General features: G+C 48.7%; 1 protein-coding gene across 1 annotated transcript in view; it reads left to right on the forward strand.

Moving 5' to 3' along the window:
• The window catches only part of DDB1 (damage specific DNA binding protein 1), a 1,014,306-nt gene that overhangs the window by 933,959 nt on the left and 57,471 nt on the right, over window positions 1–22,876 (forward strand). Inside the window, exons 24-25 of the mRNA XM_078680637.1 lie at window positions 347–516; window positions 8,741–8,843. Of these exons, the coding sequence (XP_078536763.1) occupies window positions 347–516; window positions 8,741–8,843 (273 nt within the window). The remainder of the gene's footprint in view (window positions 1–346; window positions 517–8,740; window positions 8,844–22,876) is intronic.

Consider the following 22,876-nt stretch of genomic DNA (forward strand, 5'->3'; position numbering starts at 1 on the left):
GGGTTACATAGAACTTTTGGGGAATGTGGCTGAAGAATGACGCGAGGAGTTGTGAAATGTCTCAACAGGCCCCTCTAGAGAGGATGTTGTCAGCTAGGGCACAGAGGCAATATTTGGCTTTTGGAAGACTTATTTCGCCTGTACTCCTTTGTTTGGCCTCTGGTTACAGGATCCATGTGAAATTGCAGGGGTTCTTTTGTGAGATGAGGAGTGATGTCTGTGAATGCGACACTCCTCTGAGTGCCTGTCTTTGGACTCTCTTCTCACACTCTCCTGAGGTCTGAGTCAGGCCTGTCTGTGTACACTCTTTTGTCTGTATTGCCTCTGACATTTGTATTCTTTTCAGCGCGGCCACCACTGACGAGGAACGCCAGCACTTACAGGAAGTTGGCCTTTTTCACCTGGGCGAGTTTGTGAATGTTTTCTGCCATGGCTCATTAGTTATGCAGAACCTTGGAGAGTCCTCCACTCCCACGCAGGGTTCCGTGCTATTCGGCACCGTCAATGGAATGATAGGTAAGATGAACAGCACTCTTTCCACAATGAATACAAAGGAACACAACCTGTAGGGAAACAGTTGTCGCCCGGAATGAACACTGCAACCATATGTTCATTCTTTAAATATAGTATTTTGCCTCAGTTAACAATCTGCCGGGTTTCAGATCTCCTGGCGTTGTTTCGTTGTAAATAATGAGCATCTGCATTGCTAATAAGACTGGAATTATTTCCTTGTGCAGTCCAGAATGTTTGAGGGTAACCTTGCAGTTCGAGGCATGTGGGCTGCTGAATTCATATCTGTGCATAGATCGCTGCCTAGTGTTGGGTCCGGATGATTGCACATTGTTGTCCTGGAAGAGTCTTCGAAGTATCACGAGATAGGTGGCTCCTCCCTCGGACTACAGTGCGCATGGGCATCCTCTCCATCCTCAGATTGTTTGGATTCGGATGTACTTTCCTACACTCCAAGTTGGGAATCAACAAAACTTCTCTAAAGGCCAAAAGGCTTTCGGATCCATCGGTATTGTTCAGCGCTCGGTACCGATACACTTTTTGAACTTCTGTTGCACCCCAGAAGTCGAATCGGGCCGTGAGGCCTTCTCGACAACACGTGGACCGACCGTCGATGGAACGAAGTCCATTCAAATACTGCCCGCAGTGCAACTCCAAGTTCCCGCACACAGATAAGCATCCTGTGTGCAACAAATGCCTATCTCCAGATCACAACGAAGATAGTTGCCTAGCCTGTGCCCAGTTTCGGTCGAAAAAGACTATCCGGAATTGACGGGCGGCGAGGCAAGAAATGCAGAGGTCGGCGCCAGAACCTGACAACATCTTCGACGATGAGGCAGACCTAGCTAGCGCCGAAGACTCGGATCAAGACGAACAGCAATACTCTAAGCACGACTCCGAATATTACCTCGAAGAGGAGGAACAAATCGTTGATCAAGAGGAATACGATCAAGACATCGTAGCGGTCGAAGACGACTCCGATGACAACGAGGGGCGAACCGTGAGTACTCCGCCCCATATAGACACTACACCAATATCAGAGGCTCGGGTCGAGGCATCGCCAGCAGGCCTTAGCCAAGATCAACATCCTCGTTCTACAGCCCCGCCATACCGCCCGGCTAAGAACATACCAAAAGAGCCTTCTGAGACATGTTATACGACACCGGTTCCATCAAAACCGAAACTCGTCGACAATACCGTCTTCGGACCGAACGTCGTCGAACCGAAGGTGATTAGGCCGAAGGGCGTCGAGCCGAAGGCCACAGTCCCAATACACCCTTCGAAGCTAAAGACCGTCGAGTCGACATGGAAGACAAAAGCTGTCGAGCTCTAAGTCGAAAGCCGTCGAGTCAACCTCGCGGCCAAAACACGTCGAATCGACACCAAAAAAGCACGTCGACTTGACCCCTAAGACAAAGCACGTCGAATCGAGCAAAGCAGCCTCAACTTTCGACAAGGGGAAAACACCGGTCGACGAAAGCAAAAGGCCTACGCCCAAAAGTAACGTCGAACCGAAAGTGAAACCAAAGGTGGACGAAAACAAGTCGGTCGAGCCGAAGCCCATCGATCCGAAAAAGGGCATCGAGCCAAAACCACAAACTCTGAAAAAACCTAAACAGACTGTCGTACCGACCAAACCGCTCGGTCCGAAAAAGGTGGTGAAGCCAGCCAAAGACGTTCAACCGACAAAACCTGTAGAAAAACATCAAAAACCGAGCCTACCACCAAAAGCGGTCGAACTCAATAAAGCTATTGACCCGCAAAAAGTCAAACCAAAGGCTACGGCACAAAGGCCAAAAACTGTGGAAGAAGAGATTATTCATCCAGACCCATCCACAGAAGACCGGTCAAAACTGTACATTGACCCCAAAACTGGTAAAGTGACTGTCTACACAAAAAAGAAAAGACCTCTGCCAACTGAAGACTTTTCTAAAATTCCCCTAAGAAAAAAGACTGTGCTATCTCTCCTATACTTTTTGAACCTATCACTCCAGCTATGCCTACCACTCCATATGCCCCAACATCACCTGCACGCTCTGACTACTACCCAGATGAATATCAGGATGCAGATGTGGGGTTTGGGTATCCACAAAACCCAATAGGAGACCCAAATTTACAGCCATGGGGTGGGGGAGGTGAACCAGATACTGAAGGGGGACTGCCCATTACAGACCCTGCAGTATACCCAACTAAGAACACCCACAGAAGATACAGTGGCCTTTAATTCTTTACTAGATAGAGCAGCAACCTACCATAATGTAGATATGCACTCTGATGCTATTGAAGAAGACTTTCTCTTTGATACATTAACAACATCTGAAAGACATGTAAAAACTCTCCCCATGTTGAAGGGCGTCTTAAAACACGCAAATGACATTTTTAAGGACACAGCTAGGGCACGGGTCATAAACCCTAGAATTAAAAAGAAATATGAGGCTACACCTATAGACCCTACATACATCAGGGGGCAGTTGCCCCTAGACTCCCTAGTGGTATCTAACGCACGTAAGCGCGCAAATTCCCAGACTACTGGAGAGGCTGCTCCTCCAGACAAGGAGTCCAAGATCTTTGAGGCATCAGGCAAGAGAGTGGCAGCTCAAGCAGCAAACTCATGGAGAATAGCCAATACACAGGCCTTGCTGGCCAGATATGATAGGGCGCACTACGACAGTTGGGAAGACATTCTCCAACACTTACCTGATCCTTACAAACAGCAGGCAGATGAACTTATAAAGGAGGGGAAGCTCATCACCAATACCTCAATTAAATGTGCCCTAGATGCGGCAGACACTGCTGCCAGATCCATCAATACAAGCGTGCTGCTAAGGCGCAACGCATGGCTTCGCATATCAGGCTTTAAGGATCTAGTCCAATCCACAATTCTTAATCAGCCCATCAACCCAGACTTTTTATTCGGTCCAGCAGTTGACTCAATTCTGGCCAAAATGAAAAAAGATGCGGAAACAGCGAAGTCCATGGGAGCTCTCCAGTCCCAACAACACTGGGGTTCCTTTCGTCGCTCCAATTATAGAGGAGGAGCGCGAAGTAATACATCACAGCAATCCTCCACCTACAAGAGTAACACGCAATCCACATACAACAAAAACACAAACAGTGGTGGATACAGAGGAAATAACACCAAAGGAAGGGGTCGTGGAGGCAATGCAAATAGATCCTCCACTAACACCAAACAGTGACTTCTTGGAACTACCCCCAGACCATATAACACCGGTCGGGGGCAGACTACAACAATTTCTGCCAGTCTGGTTATATATCACTACAGACAAGTGGGTCAGGCAAATTATCCAACATGGCTATTGCCTCGAACTCAGCTCAACACCACCCAACATACCACCCGTGCACCGTCCAATGTCACAGGAACATATAACGCTACTGCAACAAGAGGTCATCAGTATGCTGCAAAAGGGGGCCATAGAAACAGTCCCACTATAACATCAGGGAACAGGCGTATACTCCCTATTCTTCCTGATTCCAAAGAAGGACGGGTCTCTCAGACCGATATTGGACCTCAGGCCCCTCAACCTGTACATTTTGTCGGAGCATTTTCAAATGCTCACTCTCCAGCAAGTCTTACCATTGCTTCGCCAGGGAGACTTCCTAGCAACTCTAGACCTCAAAGACGCATACTTTCATATACCAATACACCCTGCTCACAGAAAGTACCTAAGGTTCACCATTCAAGGACAGCACTACCAGTTCAAAGTCCTACCATTTGGTGTCACAACAGCTCCACGAGTGTTCACCAAATGTCTAGCTACTGGGCCAGGGACAGACTAATTTGCATATAGCCAGGTTCTGAGCTGGGATGGGGCAGTGAGCTAAATAACGGTGATGGATCAAGCCCTGATCTTTGGACTGGGTAAGAGTGGTCTGCTTAATTCAGACACTCTGTTCATCACCACCCCCTTTTCTGAATCGTTTTTGGCCACTATAGGTGTGGCAGGGTATACTCAGACATGAGTCCCTTGCTCACTGCTCCATCAGGATTCAAGCAAGCCGGGCCGACGAGGCTGAAATGCCAGAAACCGGTCCCCGGTAGCTTGTCTCCTTTCTGGTGAAGAATTGGCTTGGTAGTTTGGTCTGCCCTGTTCCCATGATGCACTGGGCCAGGGACAGACTAATTTGCATATAGCCAGGTTCTGAGCTGGGATGGGGCAGTGAGCTAAATAACGGTGATGGATCAAGCCCTGATCTTTGGACTGGGTAAGAGTGGTCTGCTTAATTCAGACACTCTGTTCATCACCACCCCCTTTTCTGAATCGTTGGCTACAGTGGCAGCACATCTCAGGAGGCAACACATCCATGTGTACCCTTATCTGGACGATTGGCTAATACACGCGCCATCAGCCCAGCAATATGCCAACCACATGTCAAAGACAGCAAACTCCTGGAATAGCTCCTGATCTCCCCTCCGACACAGAATGTGTGGGAGCTCGCTGGCCGTCCTCCCATCCCCTCTTGGGGGGGGTATCCCACGAGCTCGGGCACGACAGACGCGCGATATAGGTACAGGTAGCACACCTTTCAGCTAGCACATATGCTTCCAGACTACACTCCCCCATCCCCGCACCAGTTCCAAGTGGCTATAGGGTTGCAGAGCAGGCCGGATCCTCTACCGACCCACCATAATGGATGGTAACTACACTCTCATGCTCTGCCCTGTAAATCCCTCTGCTTTGCATGCTGTATGTGGTGCCCACGGTGCTGGATGGGACGGGACACATTGATTTTCACCAGGGTTCACTCTCAGAGTTGGGGGGGGGAGGGAGAGGGAGGGAGGGAGTTACGCGAAAAATGACCTCAGCTGTTTAATGCTTATTCTGAAAACTTGCAAGGGAAGCTTGATACAGGATGACGATTTCTGAAGTGGAGTTTCTCACATTACAATGCGGCCGGCCCGGATGGGTTGTAGGCGACACGCTGTGTTAATTAATTGCACCTCTCCACATCGTAACCGCAATATTGACACCACCTGTTGTTGCTGCCGGCCTGTCATACAAGGTTTTAGGCATGGAGCTGTGTATTAACCACTTACACCGAATAAAGGTCTTTAAAAAAAAAAAACACGTCAAAGACCATCCATCTCCTGCACATTTTAGGATTTTCACTAAACTACCCAAAATCACATCTGCAGCCCTCCCACGTCCAACAATACCTGGGAGCAACAATATATACACTGGCAGCAAAAGCATATCCCAACGCACCACGGATCAAGGGAATGCAAGCGTTAATCCAAACGTTCAGACCCCAACACTCGTTACCAGCTCAAGTGTTTATGCAACTAATAGGCATGATGGCGTCGTGCATATTCATAGTCCCTCATGCCAGGCTACATATGCGTCCGCTCCAAGAGTGCCTAGCAAGGCAGTGGAACCAGGCTCACGGGCAATTAAAAGACCTAGTGTTGGTGACCAGTCGAGCATACAACTCTCTGCATTGGTGGAATCCACAAAACCTTTGCAAGGGACGACTGTTCCAAGAGCCTGTCCCACAAATAGTGTTAACCGCGGACGCTTCCCTAATAGGATGTGGAGCCCATGTCCTACACTACACAGTACAGGGACTCTGGACTGTACAGCAGAAGAAACTGCACATCAACCTCCTAGAGTTGTTGGCGATCTTTCTAGCCCTAAAAGCTTTCAAAACACACTTGTGCTACAAAGCCGTGTTGATCCGGACGGACAACATGACAGCTATGTATTACATTCAAAAACAAGGAGGAACACACTCACCACAGCTGTCACACCTAGCTCAAGCAATGTGGAAATGGGCCATTCAGAGGAACATGTTTCTCATGGCGGAGCACCTCCCAGGCAAGGACAATCAAGTAGCCGACCTGCTCAGCAGACACAGCCAACAGATGCACGAATGGGAAATTCACCCCACAGTGCTCCAACCATTCTTCCGGAGGTGGGGACACCCGGAGATAGATCTGTTTGCCACAAGCGAAAACGCAAAATGCCAGTACTTTGCCACCAGATTCCCACATCCGCAGTCGCAGGGCAATGCGATATGGAGGAACTGGTCAGGCAAATTTGCGTACGCTTTTCCCCCAGCTCCATTAATACCGCTGGTGGCACGCAAAATGCGCCAACATTCGCTAACACTGATCCTAGTTGCTCCCACATGGGCAACCATGGTACACGACGTTCCTAGAACTGTCAGTAGTACCTCATCAAAGACTGCGACTCACACCCAATCTTCTAACTCAGAGCCATGGAGAAATCCAACACCCAGACCCGCAACAGCTGAACCTGGCGATCTGGCTCCTGAAGTCCTAGAATTTGGATACCTAAACTTGCCCCCAGATTGCATGAATATTATCAGAGGCAAGAAAACCCACTACCAGAGCATGTTATGCAGCAAAGTGGAAACGTTTCGTCATTTATTGTAGCAACAATGACATTAACCCACTTGATGCTTCTACTCAAAACATCATTTGCTATCTCTTGCACCTACAACGTTGCAATTTAGCCTATTCCTCCATCAGGATACATCTAGCTGTGTTAGCAGCATATCTTCAAAACAGGCAATACCTTTCACTATTTAGGGTGCCAGCAATTGAAGCGTTTATGGAAGGACTTAAACGCGTAATTCCTCCAAGACACCCACCTTCACCAGTCTGGAATCTAAACGTGGTTTTAACCAGACTTATGGGACCACCTTTTGAACCACTACACTCATGCGAACTACAATTTCTTACTTGGAAGGTGGCTTTCCTTATTGCTATTAATTCGCTTCGAAGAGTTAGCGAGCTGCAAGCCCTAACTATTCAAGAGCTATTCATTTCAGTACATGCAAATAGAGTAGTTCTCAGAACAAACCCTAAATTCATGCCAAAGGTGGTATCCCATTTCCATATAAATCAAACCATAGAACTGCCAGTGTTCTTTCAAAATCCGCAGACAGTAGCTGAAAGGGCCTTGCACACTCTAGATGTCAAGAGAGCTCTGCTATACTACATAGACAGAACTAAGGCATTTCGTAAGACAAAACAGTTGTTTGTTGCTTTCTCACCGCAACACAAAGGCAACCCTATTTCTAAATCAGGTATAGCCAGATGGATCGTTAAGTGCATCCAAATATGTTATTTAAAGGCAAAACGCACCTTAACAGTTCTCCCTAGGGCGCATTCCACACGCAAGCTAGGGGCATCCATGGCTTTCCTGGGTAATATTCCTTTACACGGAATTTGTAGAGCAGCCACATGGTCAACCACACATACATTTACCAAACACTATTGTGTAGATGTACATTCAAAACAGCAAGCTGCTGTAGGACAGGCTGTTCTCAAAACTCTTTTCCAGACTGCTGCAGCTAACACAGGTAGCCACCGCTAAGGGAGATACTGCTATACATTCTATGCACAGATATGAATTCAGCAGCCCACATGCCTCGAACAGAATATGCTACTTGCCAGTATGCATCTGTTCTTGGCATGTAGGGTAGCTGACATTCATATCGCCCACCCACCTCCCCGGTGCCTGTCGCAGCTGCAGCATTCACTCTTTGCATGGACATCTTTTTCTGTACTATACTCCATCTCTGCCACAATGGCGAAAAACAATCTGAGGATTGAGAGGATCCCCATGCGCACTGTAGTCCGAGGGAGGAGCCACCTATCTCGTGATACTTCGAAGACTCTTCCAGGACAACAATGTGCAATCATCCGGACCCAACACTAGGCGGCGATCTATGCACAGATATGAATGTCAGCAGCCCTACATGCCAAGAACAGATGCATACTGGTAAGTAGCATATTCCTTTTCCTTCTTGGTAACAATTTTAGGTGCCACAAAATAATCTTTTGCTTTAGGCTTTGGGTTGATGCAAGAACACCAAGGTAATGGTTTGGGACATCTGTTGCTCTTATCTTTGCAAATTAAGTCATTGTCCCTTGCCAATGGTACCCCTACTTTTGTGGGCTGACCTGGGACCCGAAAAACCTGCTCTCAGCTCGTACAGCCTCCTAGCGTGCCTCCTCTAAGAACTGCTACTGCTTCCTTTGGTATCAACTGGGTCAAAAGGCTTTGCTTTCAGAGTTTGTGCATACTGATCGCCAGAGGCTAGAGGATGTCTCCTAGGTGTTCATCATCTCCCCCGGGGCTAGACTGCTTTCGCAATCACATAATTCCTCTCTATGGCTTAAGGATGCGCTTTAATAATTGTTAATGCTGCAAATCTTACTAAAACCTATTTTTCTCCTTAGGGCTGGTGACTTCGCTATCGGAGAGCTGGTATAATCTTTTGCTTGATGTGCAAAATCGACTCAACAAAGTGATTATGAGCGTCGGCAAGATCGAGCACTCTTTATATCCTTTGATCTAGTTACAGGGAGTGACATTTAAGTCGGGACCCAAGATTCAGGGGAACGGAAGTGGCAATGCTGAGCGCATGGGGCTGGGAGTATGAGATACTTCCAGGTGTACTTTTGTGTAGCTTTAAATTCTGCATAAAATGTGCGCATTATAAAACAGCAAATACGTCACAGAAAAATTGTCCTTTTCAGAAAAAAATTAGCTCACAAGTGTTGCCCCCACTTTGCAGCAAGGGTTTCCTCGGCTCAAATGCTAGCAAGGCCCCATGCCTCTAAGAAAGTAGGACTTTGATTCTAACCCCCTGAGATCCAATGCTACTAAAGATAGCTACCGCCTCGCAAAGCGAGCAATATTTCCACGTTTCTGAGGGGTCAGGGTTGTGATGTTCTGAGGTTTCCAAGAACTATTCTCTCCCTGATAAGGAGATTCTAGTGGCACTGGAGCTAGCTGATACAGACAGGCTAAGGCACAGGGGGTGCACAGAATTAGTGTGCCACCAATCCCACAGTGTGTTATCCAAACGCCCAGATCCTCTATAGGTTATATAGGCACTACACGACATGGGGCCGCCAACGTTGGTTGGGTACTTATTTAACAGTGAAATCTAAGTAGTTCAGTCGAGCCAATGTCAGAGACCCCTTCTCACAAAACACCAGAGACGTCTGGAGTGCGTGGGCAAAAATCTCCGCCACTACTGAGTAGGTGAAAAATCCTATTTATTAGCTGTTGGTTAATCAAGCTTGAAGGACATGTTGATCCTAAATTGTGCATAAACACCTTATCTTGGTTTCCTTGGAAAGCTCTTCTTTACAAAAATGACTGAAACCAGAGATAACGTAATTGTAGATCTAAACCTCTCAGCCGGAGAAGAAGTGGCAAACGCAATACAAATTGCAGAAAAATTCAGAAACAGTCGCCCTAAAACTGCTAGAACTTGGTTTAACACCTAGGTGTGGCATAGTAGCTTTTGTGATTGAGGCACACAAATTATATATAACAGAGGTATTTTATTCAAGGGTTACATTCCCAGCAGCAAATGCCAGATCACAAACATTTCACTCCTACACAGGAGATGCACCGGCGGAATACTGTCCGTTTGAGGACATTAAGGTTCCGCTCACGTACCAGGAACACTTGCACTGGTTTAAAGGCGCCCTACCCCATATAAGAAGAGTGAGACTCAGCCCGCTCTGAAGAGATGGGGGCTACATGGCCAATATAAGCGACCTACACACCCCATCCTGACAAAACAATGCCAGTGGGTCTCACTCCACACAAAGAAGTGATAAAAATATACAGAAACTTGACACAATTCATCATGAGGGCACTCACAGTCCAACCAGAAATATTTGAAACTAATGGTACTCAAGCTCAGGGTACAGCAACTAAAATCACACCAGAAACATTGCACGCGGTGATGGGCAAAATGCCCACAAAACATGAACAAATACCATTCTTGGTAGCTCAGAAAATAACACAGCTAGAGGCAGTATTCCCGAATACTACCCTGAATGAAAAACACAGAATGCTAACAATCTGCTTGCCCATTGGGATAACATCACAAGTAGGAGATTGTACCACTTGGGGTGCAGTCTTTGCTGCCATTTATACCAGACCTCATGGTATTCAGTCATTAGCAGTGATACCAGATGTATTGAGACAAATACAAAACGAGTATGGAGCAGAGCCTGCTCTGAACTCAGCGATTGAGTTACTAGGTAACTATGCCCAGGTATCAGCCGTAATATTAGCTAATATTAAAGGGGGAGCTTTCTTTAGTGGCTATGCGCCAACGCCTAAGGGAGTTCAGTCCTTTAGAACAGGAACACGAACTACCGAAAATAATTGGAATCGCATATGCGGAATTAGGCAGAGACAGTTTGGGCGGGAAAGCTTTGAAACCACAACTGATGGGTTGACCTGAAAAGGACACTTCCAAGCAGATACCTGCTTCAACAAAGAAGTGGGACAATAAAAAACAACAAAACTTTAAAGGAAATAGATCTCAATCCAGAGGTAGATCTCCTCCACAGGAGCCCTCCGAAAAGAGGTATAACCTTAGGAATAGGAATAGCATTAGGAAACCTGACCGGTATCAGGATACTGATACACGTTCCTCTCGTTCCTTTCAGGGTTTATCAAAAAACTCTGAGAGGGAAGGACGGTCAGCCAGACTAGAAGAGTGTACAAAGTCCAGAGACCAGCAGCATGCTCAAGATTACACTTCTAAAAAAGAAGAGAAACCAAAGCAAAAGCCACAGTTAAAAAAGAAGGTTGCAGGTCTAAAGATCAGACATGCCCAGAATTCTGAGGACTCAACTACTGAACGGGCAATGGGCTCTGACGATGCTAGATAGTGCCGCAGAAGTAACAATAGCTCGCCAGAACCTCATGAAATTCCATGTGATAGCGGACTTGAATGATTAAATCCCGGTAGAAACACCGGATACTAGGGTAAGTGTCCCACATAAAGTATATGAAATAACGCTCCAAATGGAAGGGGACAAATGAAGAACAGTGAGAAGTCTCTTTTGGGAGAATCTGACGTTTGGCTATGACATTTTGTTAGCTGAACGAGATTGGGTGCCAGCATTCGTCATGGATTGCCCTAAAGGGGAAAAGGTAATTCTTCCAACATTCTCAGATCATATTCTCAGGCACCAAAAACACACTTTTCTTTTTAAAAAATTCTTTATTTCAATTTTCTTGACATACTTTAGTACTGAAGATAGTTACAACACTTGTACCACTCCATACAGTAAGCAGGACATTCCCCAGTCCAGGGTTCATAAATCAAGACGAAGGTCCACTGAAGTGTTAACATGTGTCACGTTGGTAATTCGATCGTTTGTAAACCAATCCCCTCCCCGAACTGAACGTCCCCCCGCCTCCCACACTAAAAACACACTTATGCACAGGAGTGGGCAGTAGCCCAGGCTCCAGCATTATACAAAAACCATGTTGGCTGGGATGAGGATTCGACACACCACATAATTCCTTTAAAAAATACTCCAACTGCACAAAGACTATATCCAATAAAGCAAGAAGCTAAAAAAACAGGTCAGGGAGATCTTTGATCAACTTTAATACCAAGGGGTGATCGAAAACTGCACCTCATCAATGCATAATCCTTTAATTCCGATCATGAAACCTGACAATTCATATTGTTTTGTTTTAGATTATAGACATTTAAACACTTGCACTAAGACATTTGCAGTCCAAAATCCACACAGTGCGGCATTAATGAATAGTATTGTGCGAAAAACATATAAAACACTTGATATCTCAAATGGATGTATCTGAAAGAGACACGTTAGTATTAGATTCCTTACCTTAGAATATCCCCAGGCGTCAGACTGGATCCGGAAATTTTTGCGTAGCAGTACCCTTGCGTCGTCTGTGGCTCCGCGTCCGTCGTGGGCGCCGTGATGACGTCGTCGGAGTACTTAGACGCCGCCTCCGCGTGCTGACGTCAGTTCTTCTTTTTTCCGCGCCAGCAAGCGCAGATCTGGAAAAAGCAGTAACCCTAGTCACTTTTTGACTAACTTTTTTGATCCTTTTTGATCCTATTTCGAGTCTCTCGACTCCGACACGGTGCCTTAGGGATGCCCGGCTTCAAACCTTGTGACGATTGCGACCGGCTGATGTCGGTCACGGATCCTCACTGCGTTTGTTTGTCGTGTTTGGGCGTCGACCACGACGACAAGGCCTGCTCCGACTGCCGGGCCCTCTCTTCGAAAGCCAGGCGGGAGCGGTCCCGTAGGCGCCTCGAACTCCGGCAGTCGGCCCCGCGCCGTGAGAGGTCCCGATCCCATGGGAGGTCGAGGGACAGGTCGCGGGCTCGGAGCCATCACAGCTCCGAGAGTAGGCCGCACTCCTCCGGGTCGAAGTCGTCGTCAGGTAAGAGGCACAAGAAGTCCAAGCAGCGTCATCGCTCCTCGGACTCCCCCCGACGCTCGCGCGATGCGGCCGGGGGTCGGGTGACACCGCCCACGCGGCTCCGTCGGAGTCGCGGGCGCCGCGTGCAGCTCCACACCCTCTGGTCCCTGGGCTGAATACGACGCCGGAGGAGGTCGAGCGCTTCCTCATGGCCATGAGGAAACTCTCTCCTCCGACGGGCTCCGCGGCGCCTTCGGGCCCAGCGGACCCGTCGGGGGGGCCCTAGCGGGTCGGCGGCTCCGGCCCCGACGCCGTCGGGTGCTTTGGCCCCGACGCCGCCGATGCCTTCGGGCCCGGCGCCGCAGGTCCCCGTTATCCCGCCGCCGGTGCCTTCGGGCCCGGCGCCGAGGGGTCCAGTTGTTCCGACGCCGCCGGCACCTTCAGGCCCGGCGCCGCAGGATGCCCCTGGTCCTCCTTCGGGATCTGGTTCGTCGCCGGTGGATCTGACGACCTCCCCGGCGTCGGACCCTCAGGTGTCGCCTCGGGCGGCGCCGTCCCCGGTTCCACCTTCGTTCCTGTTCCGATAGGCGCCGCTCCAGACGCCGGTTGGAGAGTTCTCTCTCTACGAGCAGGCCCCATTGGATGAGAACCCTGAATTTCAGGAGATGGGTGATGAAGAGGACTGGGAGGGGTCTGAGGACCCTCTGACCAGGGAGTGTCAGTCTCATGAGGACTGGACAGGAGACCTTGGGGAGGCCAGTGGCCTGGACACCTCTCCAGACACTGGTTTTGTCTCCCCTCCTTCCGTGGCATCGGAGGAGGGGGCAACTTATAGTGTGGTGCTGATGAGGGCTGCCAAGGCCTTGTGCCTTGAGCTCCCCGTCGCGGCCGTGAGGACTAACCTCCTCACTGAGGTCCTTAAACCGCAGTCAAGCTCGGTCGAGCCTCTGCTGCCTTTTAATGAGGCCTTGACCGACGTTCTGCTGGGCACTTGGTCCAAGCCCGCTACGGGTTCGCCCGTAGATAGGAACGTGGCCAGACGCCACCGCCCAGCCCCGGGCGACCCATGTTTCCTGTCCTCCCACCCTACCCCCGAGAGCCTGGTCATCCAGGCCTCCAATTCCCAGACCGCATTCCCGTCCGCCCCCCCGGACCGGGAATCCAAGAGGTATGACCAGTATGGGAAGAAGATCTTCTCATCACTTAGCCTCGGCCTGCGGTCTTCTAACACCGCCTGCCTCTTGGGACGTTACACCCACTCTGTGTGGGATAAGGTCGTGGAAGTGCTGCCAGAGTGTCCGTTGGAGGTACGGGCCAAACTCGGCCAAGCCCTTTGTTGAGGGCCGGGATGCAGCCAAATAATCCATCCGGTGTGGGCTGAATACCACTGACTCGCTGGGTAGAGCGATGGCAACGACGGTGGCGGTCAGACGCCATGCCTGGCTGAGGTCCGCCAACTTCTCGGCAGATGTCCAGAACACGCTTATGGACATGCCGTTCGATGGCCGTCACCTCTTTGGCGACAAGGCAGACCATGCGCTTGAGCGTTTTAAGGACTCCAGGGCTACGGCCAAGTCCTTAGGCCTCTCGGGCCAGCGCCAGGAATCGGCTGCCTATCACTCCTTTCGTGGCCACGGAAGGGGTGCGCCCACACGTGCTGCCAGCCACGCACCGCTGGGCAATACCCAACGCGGTGGCGGCCGTGGGAACCGCCGCCCAGGTGGTCGGGGGCAGCGGCGAGGTCAGACCACACCTTCCCCCGCAGCATCCGCCTCAAAACCCTCCTAGTCCGTGCTTTCAGGCCCATGTGACGCCAGTGGGGGGCAGGGTTCGCCATCACCACCTCCACTGGCGCACTGTCACATCGGGCAGGTGGGTGCTGCAAATCGTCCGAAGGGGCTACTCCCTCCCCTTCGAGGCGACTCCTCCAGCCATGCCACCGCAGAACCACCGTGTATCGGGGGATCACTTGCGACTTCTGCAGGAGGAAGTTACGGCCCTCTTGGCCAAGGGGGCCATCGAGCGCGTTCCTGGGCCAGAAGTAGGGTGTGGTTGCTACTCCCACTACTTTCTGGTACCCAAGAAGGGCAAAGGGGGCCTACGCCCTATCTTGGACCTACGGGACGTCAACGGCTTCTCCGGAAGGAGAAGTTCAAGATGCTGACACTGGCTCAGGTCCTGGCTGCCCTGGACCCAGGAGACTGGATGGTAGCGTTGGACTTGCAGGACGCTTACTTTCATATCCCCGTCCTGCCTGCCCACCGGCGCTACCTGCGGTTCATGGTGGGCCACGAGCACTTTCAGTTTACCGTGCTCCCCTTCGGCCTTACCAGCACCCCACGGGTGTTCACGAAGGTGATGGCGGTGGTCGCAGCTCATCTGCGCAGGTTAGGGGTTTCAGTCTTCCCCTACCTCGACGACTGGTTGTTGAAGGCGGGCTCGCCCCAGACAGTCGTCAGCCACCTCCAGACGGCAGACCTCCTGCACCTGCTGGGGTTCTCCATCAATGTGCCGAAGTCACACCTGTGTCCCTCTCAGAAGCTCCTCTTCATCGGAGCGGTTCTGGACTCGGCGCGGTTTCGGGTTTATCCGCCCGAACAGCGGGTCCGGGATATTCAGGCTCTGATTCCCATCTTTCAGCCGTTATCCCGGGTTTCGGTCAGGTTGACGCTGCGGCTTCTGGGGCTGATGGCCTCCTGCATCCTACTGGTGCATCACGCCAGGTGGCGGATGCGGGCTCTGCAGTGGGACCTGAAGTTTCAGTGGGCCCAGCATCAGGGCAACCTATCCGACCACGTCCTGATCTCGGAGGGCACTGCGAGACAGCTGCAGTGGTGGCTTACGGACCGCGATTGGGTCAGCGGCAGATCCCTCTCCCTTCCCCAACCGGAGCACGTAGTTGTGACGGACGCGTCCCTCCAGGGCTGGGGAGGCCACATGGGAGAGGCGGAGATCAGAGGCCTCTGGTCTCCGGCGGAGACCCGGCTCCACATCAACCTGTTGGAGCTCAGGGCGATTCGTCTGGCACTGAAGGCATTCCTCCCCTCTGTCCGGGGGAGTGTAGTGCAGGTGTTCACGGACAACACCACCGCCATGTGGTACTGCAACAAACAATGCGGGGTGGGGTCGTGGATCCTTTGTCAAGAGGCTCTTCGCCTTTGGCAATGGCTGGAACGCCAGGGCGTGACCCTGGTGGCTCAACACCTGGCAGGTTCTCTGAACGCCAGGGCGGACGAGCTCAGCCGTCGGTGCATGATGGATCACGAATGGCGTCTGAACTCGGACGTGGCGCAAGGCCTCTTTCAGCGATGGGGAGAGACTTGGTTGGATCTATTCGCCACCGAAGAGAACGCGCAATGTCATCGGTTCTGCGCGTTGGAATTTCCAAGGCGGCACTCGCTCGGAGACGCTTTTCGTCGCGAGTGGAGTTGCGGTCTGTTGTACGCCTTTCCGCCTATACTACTTCTGCCCAGAGTGCTGAAGAAGATCAAGCGCGACCGGGTCCAAGTCATCCTTGTGGCTCCGGACTGGGCCAGAAGGTACTGGTATCCAGAGCTACTCAGTATGTCAGTCGATCCCCCGGTTCGTCTGCCTCTTCAGGAGGACCTTCTGTCGCAGCAGCAGGGGACGGTCCTCCACCCGAACCTGTCCAGTCTCCACCTCCATGCTTGGAGATTGAGCGGCGACAGTTGAGGCCATTTGACTTGCCTCCTGAAGTCTGTAACATCATTCTGGCAGCCAGGCGTCCCTCCACAAAGTCAGTATACGCCTGCAGGTGGAACAGATTTGTTGCATGGTGCACAGCAAAGGCTGTGGATCCTCTTTCTGCCCCTCTTTATGAGGTTCTTCTCTTCCTTCTTTCTCTTGCCCAGCAGGGCTCTGCTCTGGGCACTATCAAGGGCTACCTTTCTGCCCTTTCAGCCTTTCTCAGGCTACCTGATCAGCCTTCTTTGTTCAAGTCCCCTATTGTTAACAGATTTCTTAAGGGCATCACTCACACGTTTCCTCCTGTTCCGTTTGTGATGCCTCAGTGGGACTTGAACCTGATTTTGACATTCCTGATGTGCGCTCCCTTTGAGCCACTTCACAACTGTCCTCTTCGCCTTCTGACTTTGAAGACTGCTTTCCTGGTTGCCATCACCTCTGCCAGGAGAGTGAGTGAGCTCCAGGCTCTTTCTTGTACTCCTCCTTTCCTTTCTGTCCATCCGGACAAAGTGGTGCTTTCCTGCCCAAGGTTGTCACGACCTTTCACATCGGGCGGTCCATCACCTTGCCTACCTTCTTCCCGCCACCGCATCCCTCTAAAGAGGAAGAGCGGCTCCACCGTCTGGACCCAAAACATGCGCTCTCATTCTATTTGGATCGCACACGCCAGTTCCGGGTGGATGACCAACTCTTTGTTGGTTACGTGGGCGCTAAGAAGGGGAAAGCGGTGCACAAGAGGACCATCTCCCGGTGGATCATCCTGTGTATCCAGGCATGCTACTCCTTGGCTAGGAAGGAGCCCCCGGTTGGACTGCGGGCTCATTCTACCCGAGCGACGGCGACCACCACTGCCCTGGGCAGGGGTGTGCCCTTACAAGACATCTGTCAGGCAGCTACGTGGGCATCGCTGCACACGTTTGCAAGACACTACTGCCTGGACAGTCAAGTCCGGAGGGATGGCTTCTTTGGCCGTTCCGTCCTCCAGGACTTTCTGGTGTGATTATTGGTTCGCAGACCCACCACCGGGGTTGGTATTGCTGGGGTATCTATTCTAAGGTAAGGAATCTAATACTAACGTGTCTCTTTCAGATGCACAAGTTACTACTTGTGTAACGATATATCTGTAGGAGACATTAGTTAGTATTAGATTCCTTACCGACCCACCCATCCTCCCCGTTCTGCGAACCAATATCTAGGGTTAGGGTTGTCCCCTTCAGGGTCCTAGTTTCAATGGCACCAGTGTTGGTTTTTAACATGGCTCTGCGTTTCTGGCGCGGAAAAGCTGTGTCTAAGAACTGACGTCAGCACGCGGAGGTGGCGTCTAAGTACTCCGACGACGTCATCACGGCGCCCACGACGCCGACGACGGACGCGGAGCCGCAGACGACGCCTACCGACGCGCAAGGGTACTGCTACGCAAACATTTCCGGATCCAGTCTGACGCCTGGGGATATTCTAAGGTAAGGAATCTAATACTAACTAATGTCTCTTACAGATATATCGTTACACAAGTAGTAACTTGTGCTTCTGCCAAAATATAGCCCCTGAAAGCAGGTATCTAACAGCATTCTCAACACTAGGGTCCCACCGTCAATTTTGTCAACTCCCCCAGGGGTATAAAAACAGCCCAGGGTTGTTTTCGCTTAGAGTAACAGAGTTACTTCAATATTTGGATGAAGAGGCATTGTCCTATGTGGATGAGATTTATCTGATGGACGATGACCTAGAGGAACACTTGAACAGAGTGAATACTATAATTTTGGGATTTGCATCTGAGAGCTACAAATTCAACTTTAAAAAATCAAAAATTGGCCACCTCAGTGCCCTGTTTTTAGGGTATGAGCTTTCAAATGAAGGAAAAATCCTGGCAGCAAATTTTCTAGAAAAATGTGCGCTGCTTCAACCTCCATAATCATTTAAAAATGTCGAATCAAACCTGCCATTCCTACATTTTGGTAGAACATACATTTTAGATTACGCAAAAAAAGTAACACCTTTCTACGACTTAATCAAACATGATTTTTCAGTAAGACAATGGACTCAGGAACACATAGATACACTTCGTTCCTTACAAGCTGACATGATAGCTTCCAAACATTTACAGACACGCATAAACATACGCAACTTGGTTCTCCGTATAATTGCGGGTCAATCTGGGTACACCTATCTAACATATAATGAAGGTGAAACAGTACCAATTGCTTAGAAATCACATTTGTACACAAATGCTGAGATGCGCTTCACATCTACAGAAAAGATCCAGACAGCAGTGCAGACTGCTGTAGTGAGAGAAAGAGCACTGGTTCAGGGGAAACAAATAATAGTAGTGACTCCAGTACCACCCTTGGAGGCGGATACAAAAGCAAGCATTCCTAACGCTAAAGCCTTACATCCAAGATGGATACAATGGGCTAATTCTCTCACTGCAACAGATGTAGAATACAGTTACGACCCAAATTTAAAGACCCAGGCATTCCTGCAATACGAACAAGAATATCCTCTACCAAACAAAATAATGCCTTTAGATCAGTATGAATATATAATTTACACTGACGGATCGGCTCAACCGGCCATTGGAAGTAAGCAACAATATAGCACGGCATGTGCATTTGTTAAGTCGCATGCGGGATGGAAAGTTCCATCCAAGTTGCCAGAAAACGCAATCTCTAAGAGACTGCACGGCACAGCTGGCAGAGTTAAAAGCCTTGATACTGGCACTGGTAAATGCGGATCCAGAATTCCCCACACTAATTGTGTGGGTTTCCTTTTACGGAGTACAGTTATATAATGAATATTTGCAGCACTGGGTTCAAAACGTGTTCAAAGATGCAAAAGGTGCCACAATTAGGCATAAAATGCTATGGGAACAGGTAGTTGAGTTGAAAACCGAACTACCGAGGGCTCACGTGATACATATACTGAGTCATCAGTGTGATCGCGTTCACGTTGGAGGGAATTCATTGGCTGATGAAGCCGCAAAGATGGCTGTACGCACGGCTTCCGTAGCTGCAATCACTCATTCTAAAATGAGAATTGAGATTATGGTGGCTGTCATTGCTTCACGCAAAAACAGCAAAGTAGTACCAAAAAGATTGCCACTCAAGTACTCTCATAAGTTAGATGCCAATAACATTCCATTTGCTCAGATTCCTGGAGTGGGGGGGGATAGAGTAATTCCAAACATGGATCGTAGGTTAGGTTTAATTCTAGCAGCACAGGAAGGGATAGGTTCTGCACATTCAGGCGTTTCGGAGACTGTTTCTTTATTGAAATAACTCTATTGGTGGCCTGGATTAACAAAACAGACTAAAACTATGTCTTGAATATGCGGCATCTGCCAGCAGATGAAAGGTTCCACTGTAACACGTCCAGCACAGACACCATTATTAATATCTGACAAACCACTAGCATGTGTTTACTTGGACCACTGTGGTCCCTTACAAAGAGATGGGGCTTACAGGTATATCATGGTTGCTGTGGATTCCTGCTCGAGATTCCTATAGGTGTGGCCTAAACCTCTGCTGATACTCGAACTGTTATAAAAGATTTGCAAGTCCTTATAGGGACATAGGTAATTGGCATATTACATTCTGACCAGGGCCATTCGTTTAGCTCTCTGGCTTACAAGGAGGCAATGCGAGGATTGAGTGTAGCATTGCAGTACTCCTCTCCATACCATCCAGAGGGAAATTCGGTCGTGGAGAGAAAAAAACTAAACTTAAAGTAGTCTGTAACAGCTACAGTATTAGGCATGGGTGAGAGCTGGGTAAAACATCTGTATGGAGTACAGCGAGCTTTGAACAACATGCCAAGAAGTTCTCGAGGGGGGGGTCACTCCATATGAGGTCCTATTTAGGACAAGAATGTGTGTACCTAATCTTGATTGTGAAGGCACATTGACGAATGAAAAGCCTTTTGACATCCATGATCGTTTGTTGTGTCCTAGATTCATTTTGATTCTGTAAAACAGCCAAAGTAATGTCCATCTGAAGCAGACCGCCACTGGGGAAGTCAAATCAGTTGCAGCAAGACCTGTCTGGATCCCAAAGGTCGGGGATATGGTCAGAGAGAAAATAGTGCACAAGAACGAATTTGGGCCATCCTACAGAAAGCTGTACAGGTCTTAGCCGTGGAAGGAACAAGAACTGCACTTCTACTGCCTCTTGCTGGAAAAAAGGAGAACAAATGTGTCTCAATCGACCTCATCAAACCACACTATGTGGTTTATACTGAGTAGCAGGCCATGTGGACTCCAAAGTAGCAGACGCACTCTCTCGCTACAATTCAAGAAGTTCAAACGACGACTCATCACATTCGAAGAGTCCCCTACACGGAATGATGCACTATGCAACAATGCTGTGGAACTCGTTCCCCTTGAACCTGAAGTTCAAAATCGGAATCCAAATGAAAGACAAGTTTCAATACGACCGAATACAGATGTCTACATCAACATGCCTCAACAAGGGCAAACTCCGATTTCCACAAATCCTGATGCAATACTGACAATTGATCAAACTGCTTCTGGCTACTTCATAAACTTTGATACATTTTCTTTGGATCCAAGTGAACCTGAAACGATGCCAGCCCAACAATTACACAAGCAGCAAGTTAAAAACTTTCTTAAAAAGACTTATCTGGTATCTCCTTGGGTAGAACTATGGGTAATTACCGCAATACTTTTCTTTCTTTTCTGGTTAGGCTTAGTAAAAGTTTTTAGCATGCTTGTTAATGGAAAATACATTTGGCAAAGCTCTGCAGCCCAAAAGGTGAATTTAATTTTAAAACCACACCAATCATCTAATCGAGAACACAGAGACTTGTCATCAGTGAACATTACAGCAGTTCCCATACCTGATGGTATAGTTAGGGACAAAGTTGATTTCGATATAGTTGGTCCAACCAAACTTTTAAGAATTCCTCATTTATTTAAAATATTGTTGAGTGATATCATTACTGTAAGTACATTTTCCGATGATTGGGATTTTGAAACTGTAAATAACATGTTGTCTGATTTGGAAAAATCTGCTGCATTTTCTAATAGTGAAACATTGGAAAGCACACAAGATTTTGAAACAATGTATTGTTATCCACACTTTGGTCATCACTTTTTGCATGAATCAGCTAATCCTAGAAATGTGCTCACTCACCACCAGTGGGAACATAACATCACCATCAAAAGGCAGTTCAAAAACATTTGCACAAAAGTTTGCCTATTTTTCCTGGTAACACCAAACCGATTTACTCTGCTTCCTTTATTGCCCAGTTTTCTGAACAAGGTTACGACTTATGGAAAGACACCATAGTCTTAAAATCAGTCTGGGGTACTAGAGGATGGCAAGTTCAGGGAACGGAAGCTTTGCTTAGAGCATGCCTTATTCTTCAACAGATCATGTTTTTGAACGAGACAGTGCAACAGATGTCTTGCCTTGGACTAGCCAAGAACAAAGACTTGAACACACCTCTGCTGCCAACTCCATCACACACCGAGGGTAACGAAACATCACAGAATGGGATTACAATAGATGACATTATACAATACAACAGATCTGACCCCGATTGGAAGAAATGGTTGATTTGGCCAACAGACACCAATAGTTGTCAAGTGAGATTCATGGGTAAAACCGAAGGGTTCACTATCCATAGGCCAGATCCACCTTATTTACAGAGAGAACATCCAGGGGTAGTGATATCCTACAGTGTTGGGAAGCTGTGCCTTGATTGGCTAAAAACCTCAACACTTACACAGATGAAACAACACTTATCCTTACTGTCACAAGATGTGGATCTTAGGGATTTTTTTACTAGGTCTCAGGTTGCCACGTCAGAAATGTTTCATTTATGCTGCCTACAATGAAATATGGAAAATTTCCCAACAAGAGGCCGCATAGAGATTACGGGAGATAAACGGTATACATCTAGAAAAATCTCTAGCAGTGGTAGACAATGGGTTAACTACATTGACCTCCAAGATAAATTTCCTAGGCAACATTGTATCTTCTGCGATAGACATACTGGAACAATATTTGTCCATATCACAACACGGGCAATCAGTTACGTTCTTTTATGTTGTTAAGCTGGACTCTGCAATCTTTGTGTGCCGGCTATGTCCCTTGGCGTTTTATCAACTGCACGTCTCAGTTTTCTGAATACAATCTACCAGATAAACAGATTGAAATGGCACAAAGGGGAGCAATATATACAAGGCTGAGTATCGAAAAACTGGATGGATTAGCATTTACAGTGGCAGAATCACCGTCCATGGAATGGCTAATCCATAGCTACATAACTCTACTGGTCACTACTTTTCAGTTTCAATATTGCCTTGAACAAAAGCAGGCAGACATGAAAAAATGGGTAAGAAATACATAAAGGAATCATGGGAGTTACCATACAGATTTCGATGCCGGAGTAGTGATTGAAAAGTGTTTGAGCAGTACAAACTG

This window comes from Lissotriton helveticus, chromosome 3_1 (assembly GCF_964261635.1).
Source record: "Lissotriton helveticus chromosome 3_1, aLisHel1.1, whole genome shotgun sequence".
Taxonomy (NCBI): domain Eukaryota; kingdom Metazoa; phylum Chordata; class Amphibia; order Caudata; family Salamandridae; genus Lissotriton; species Lissotriton helveticus.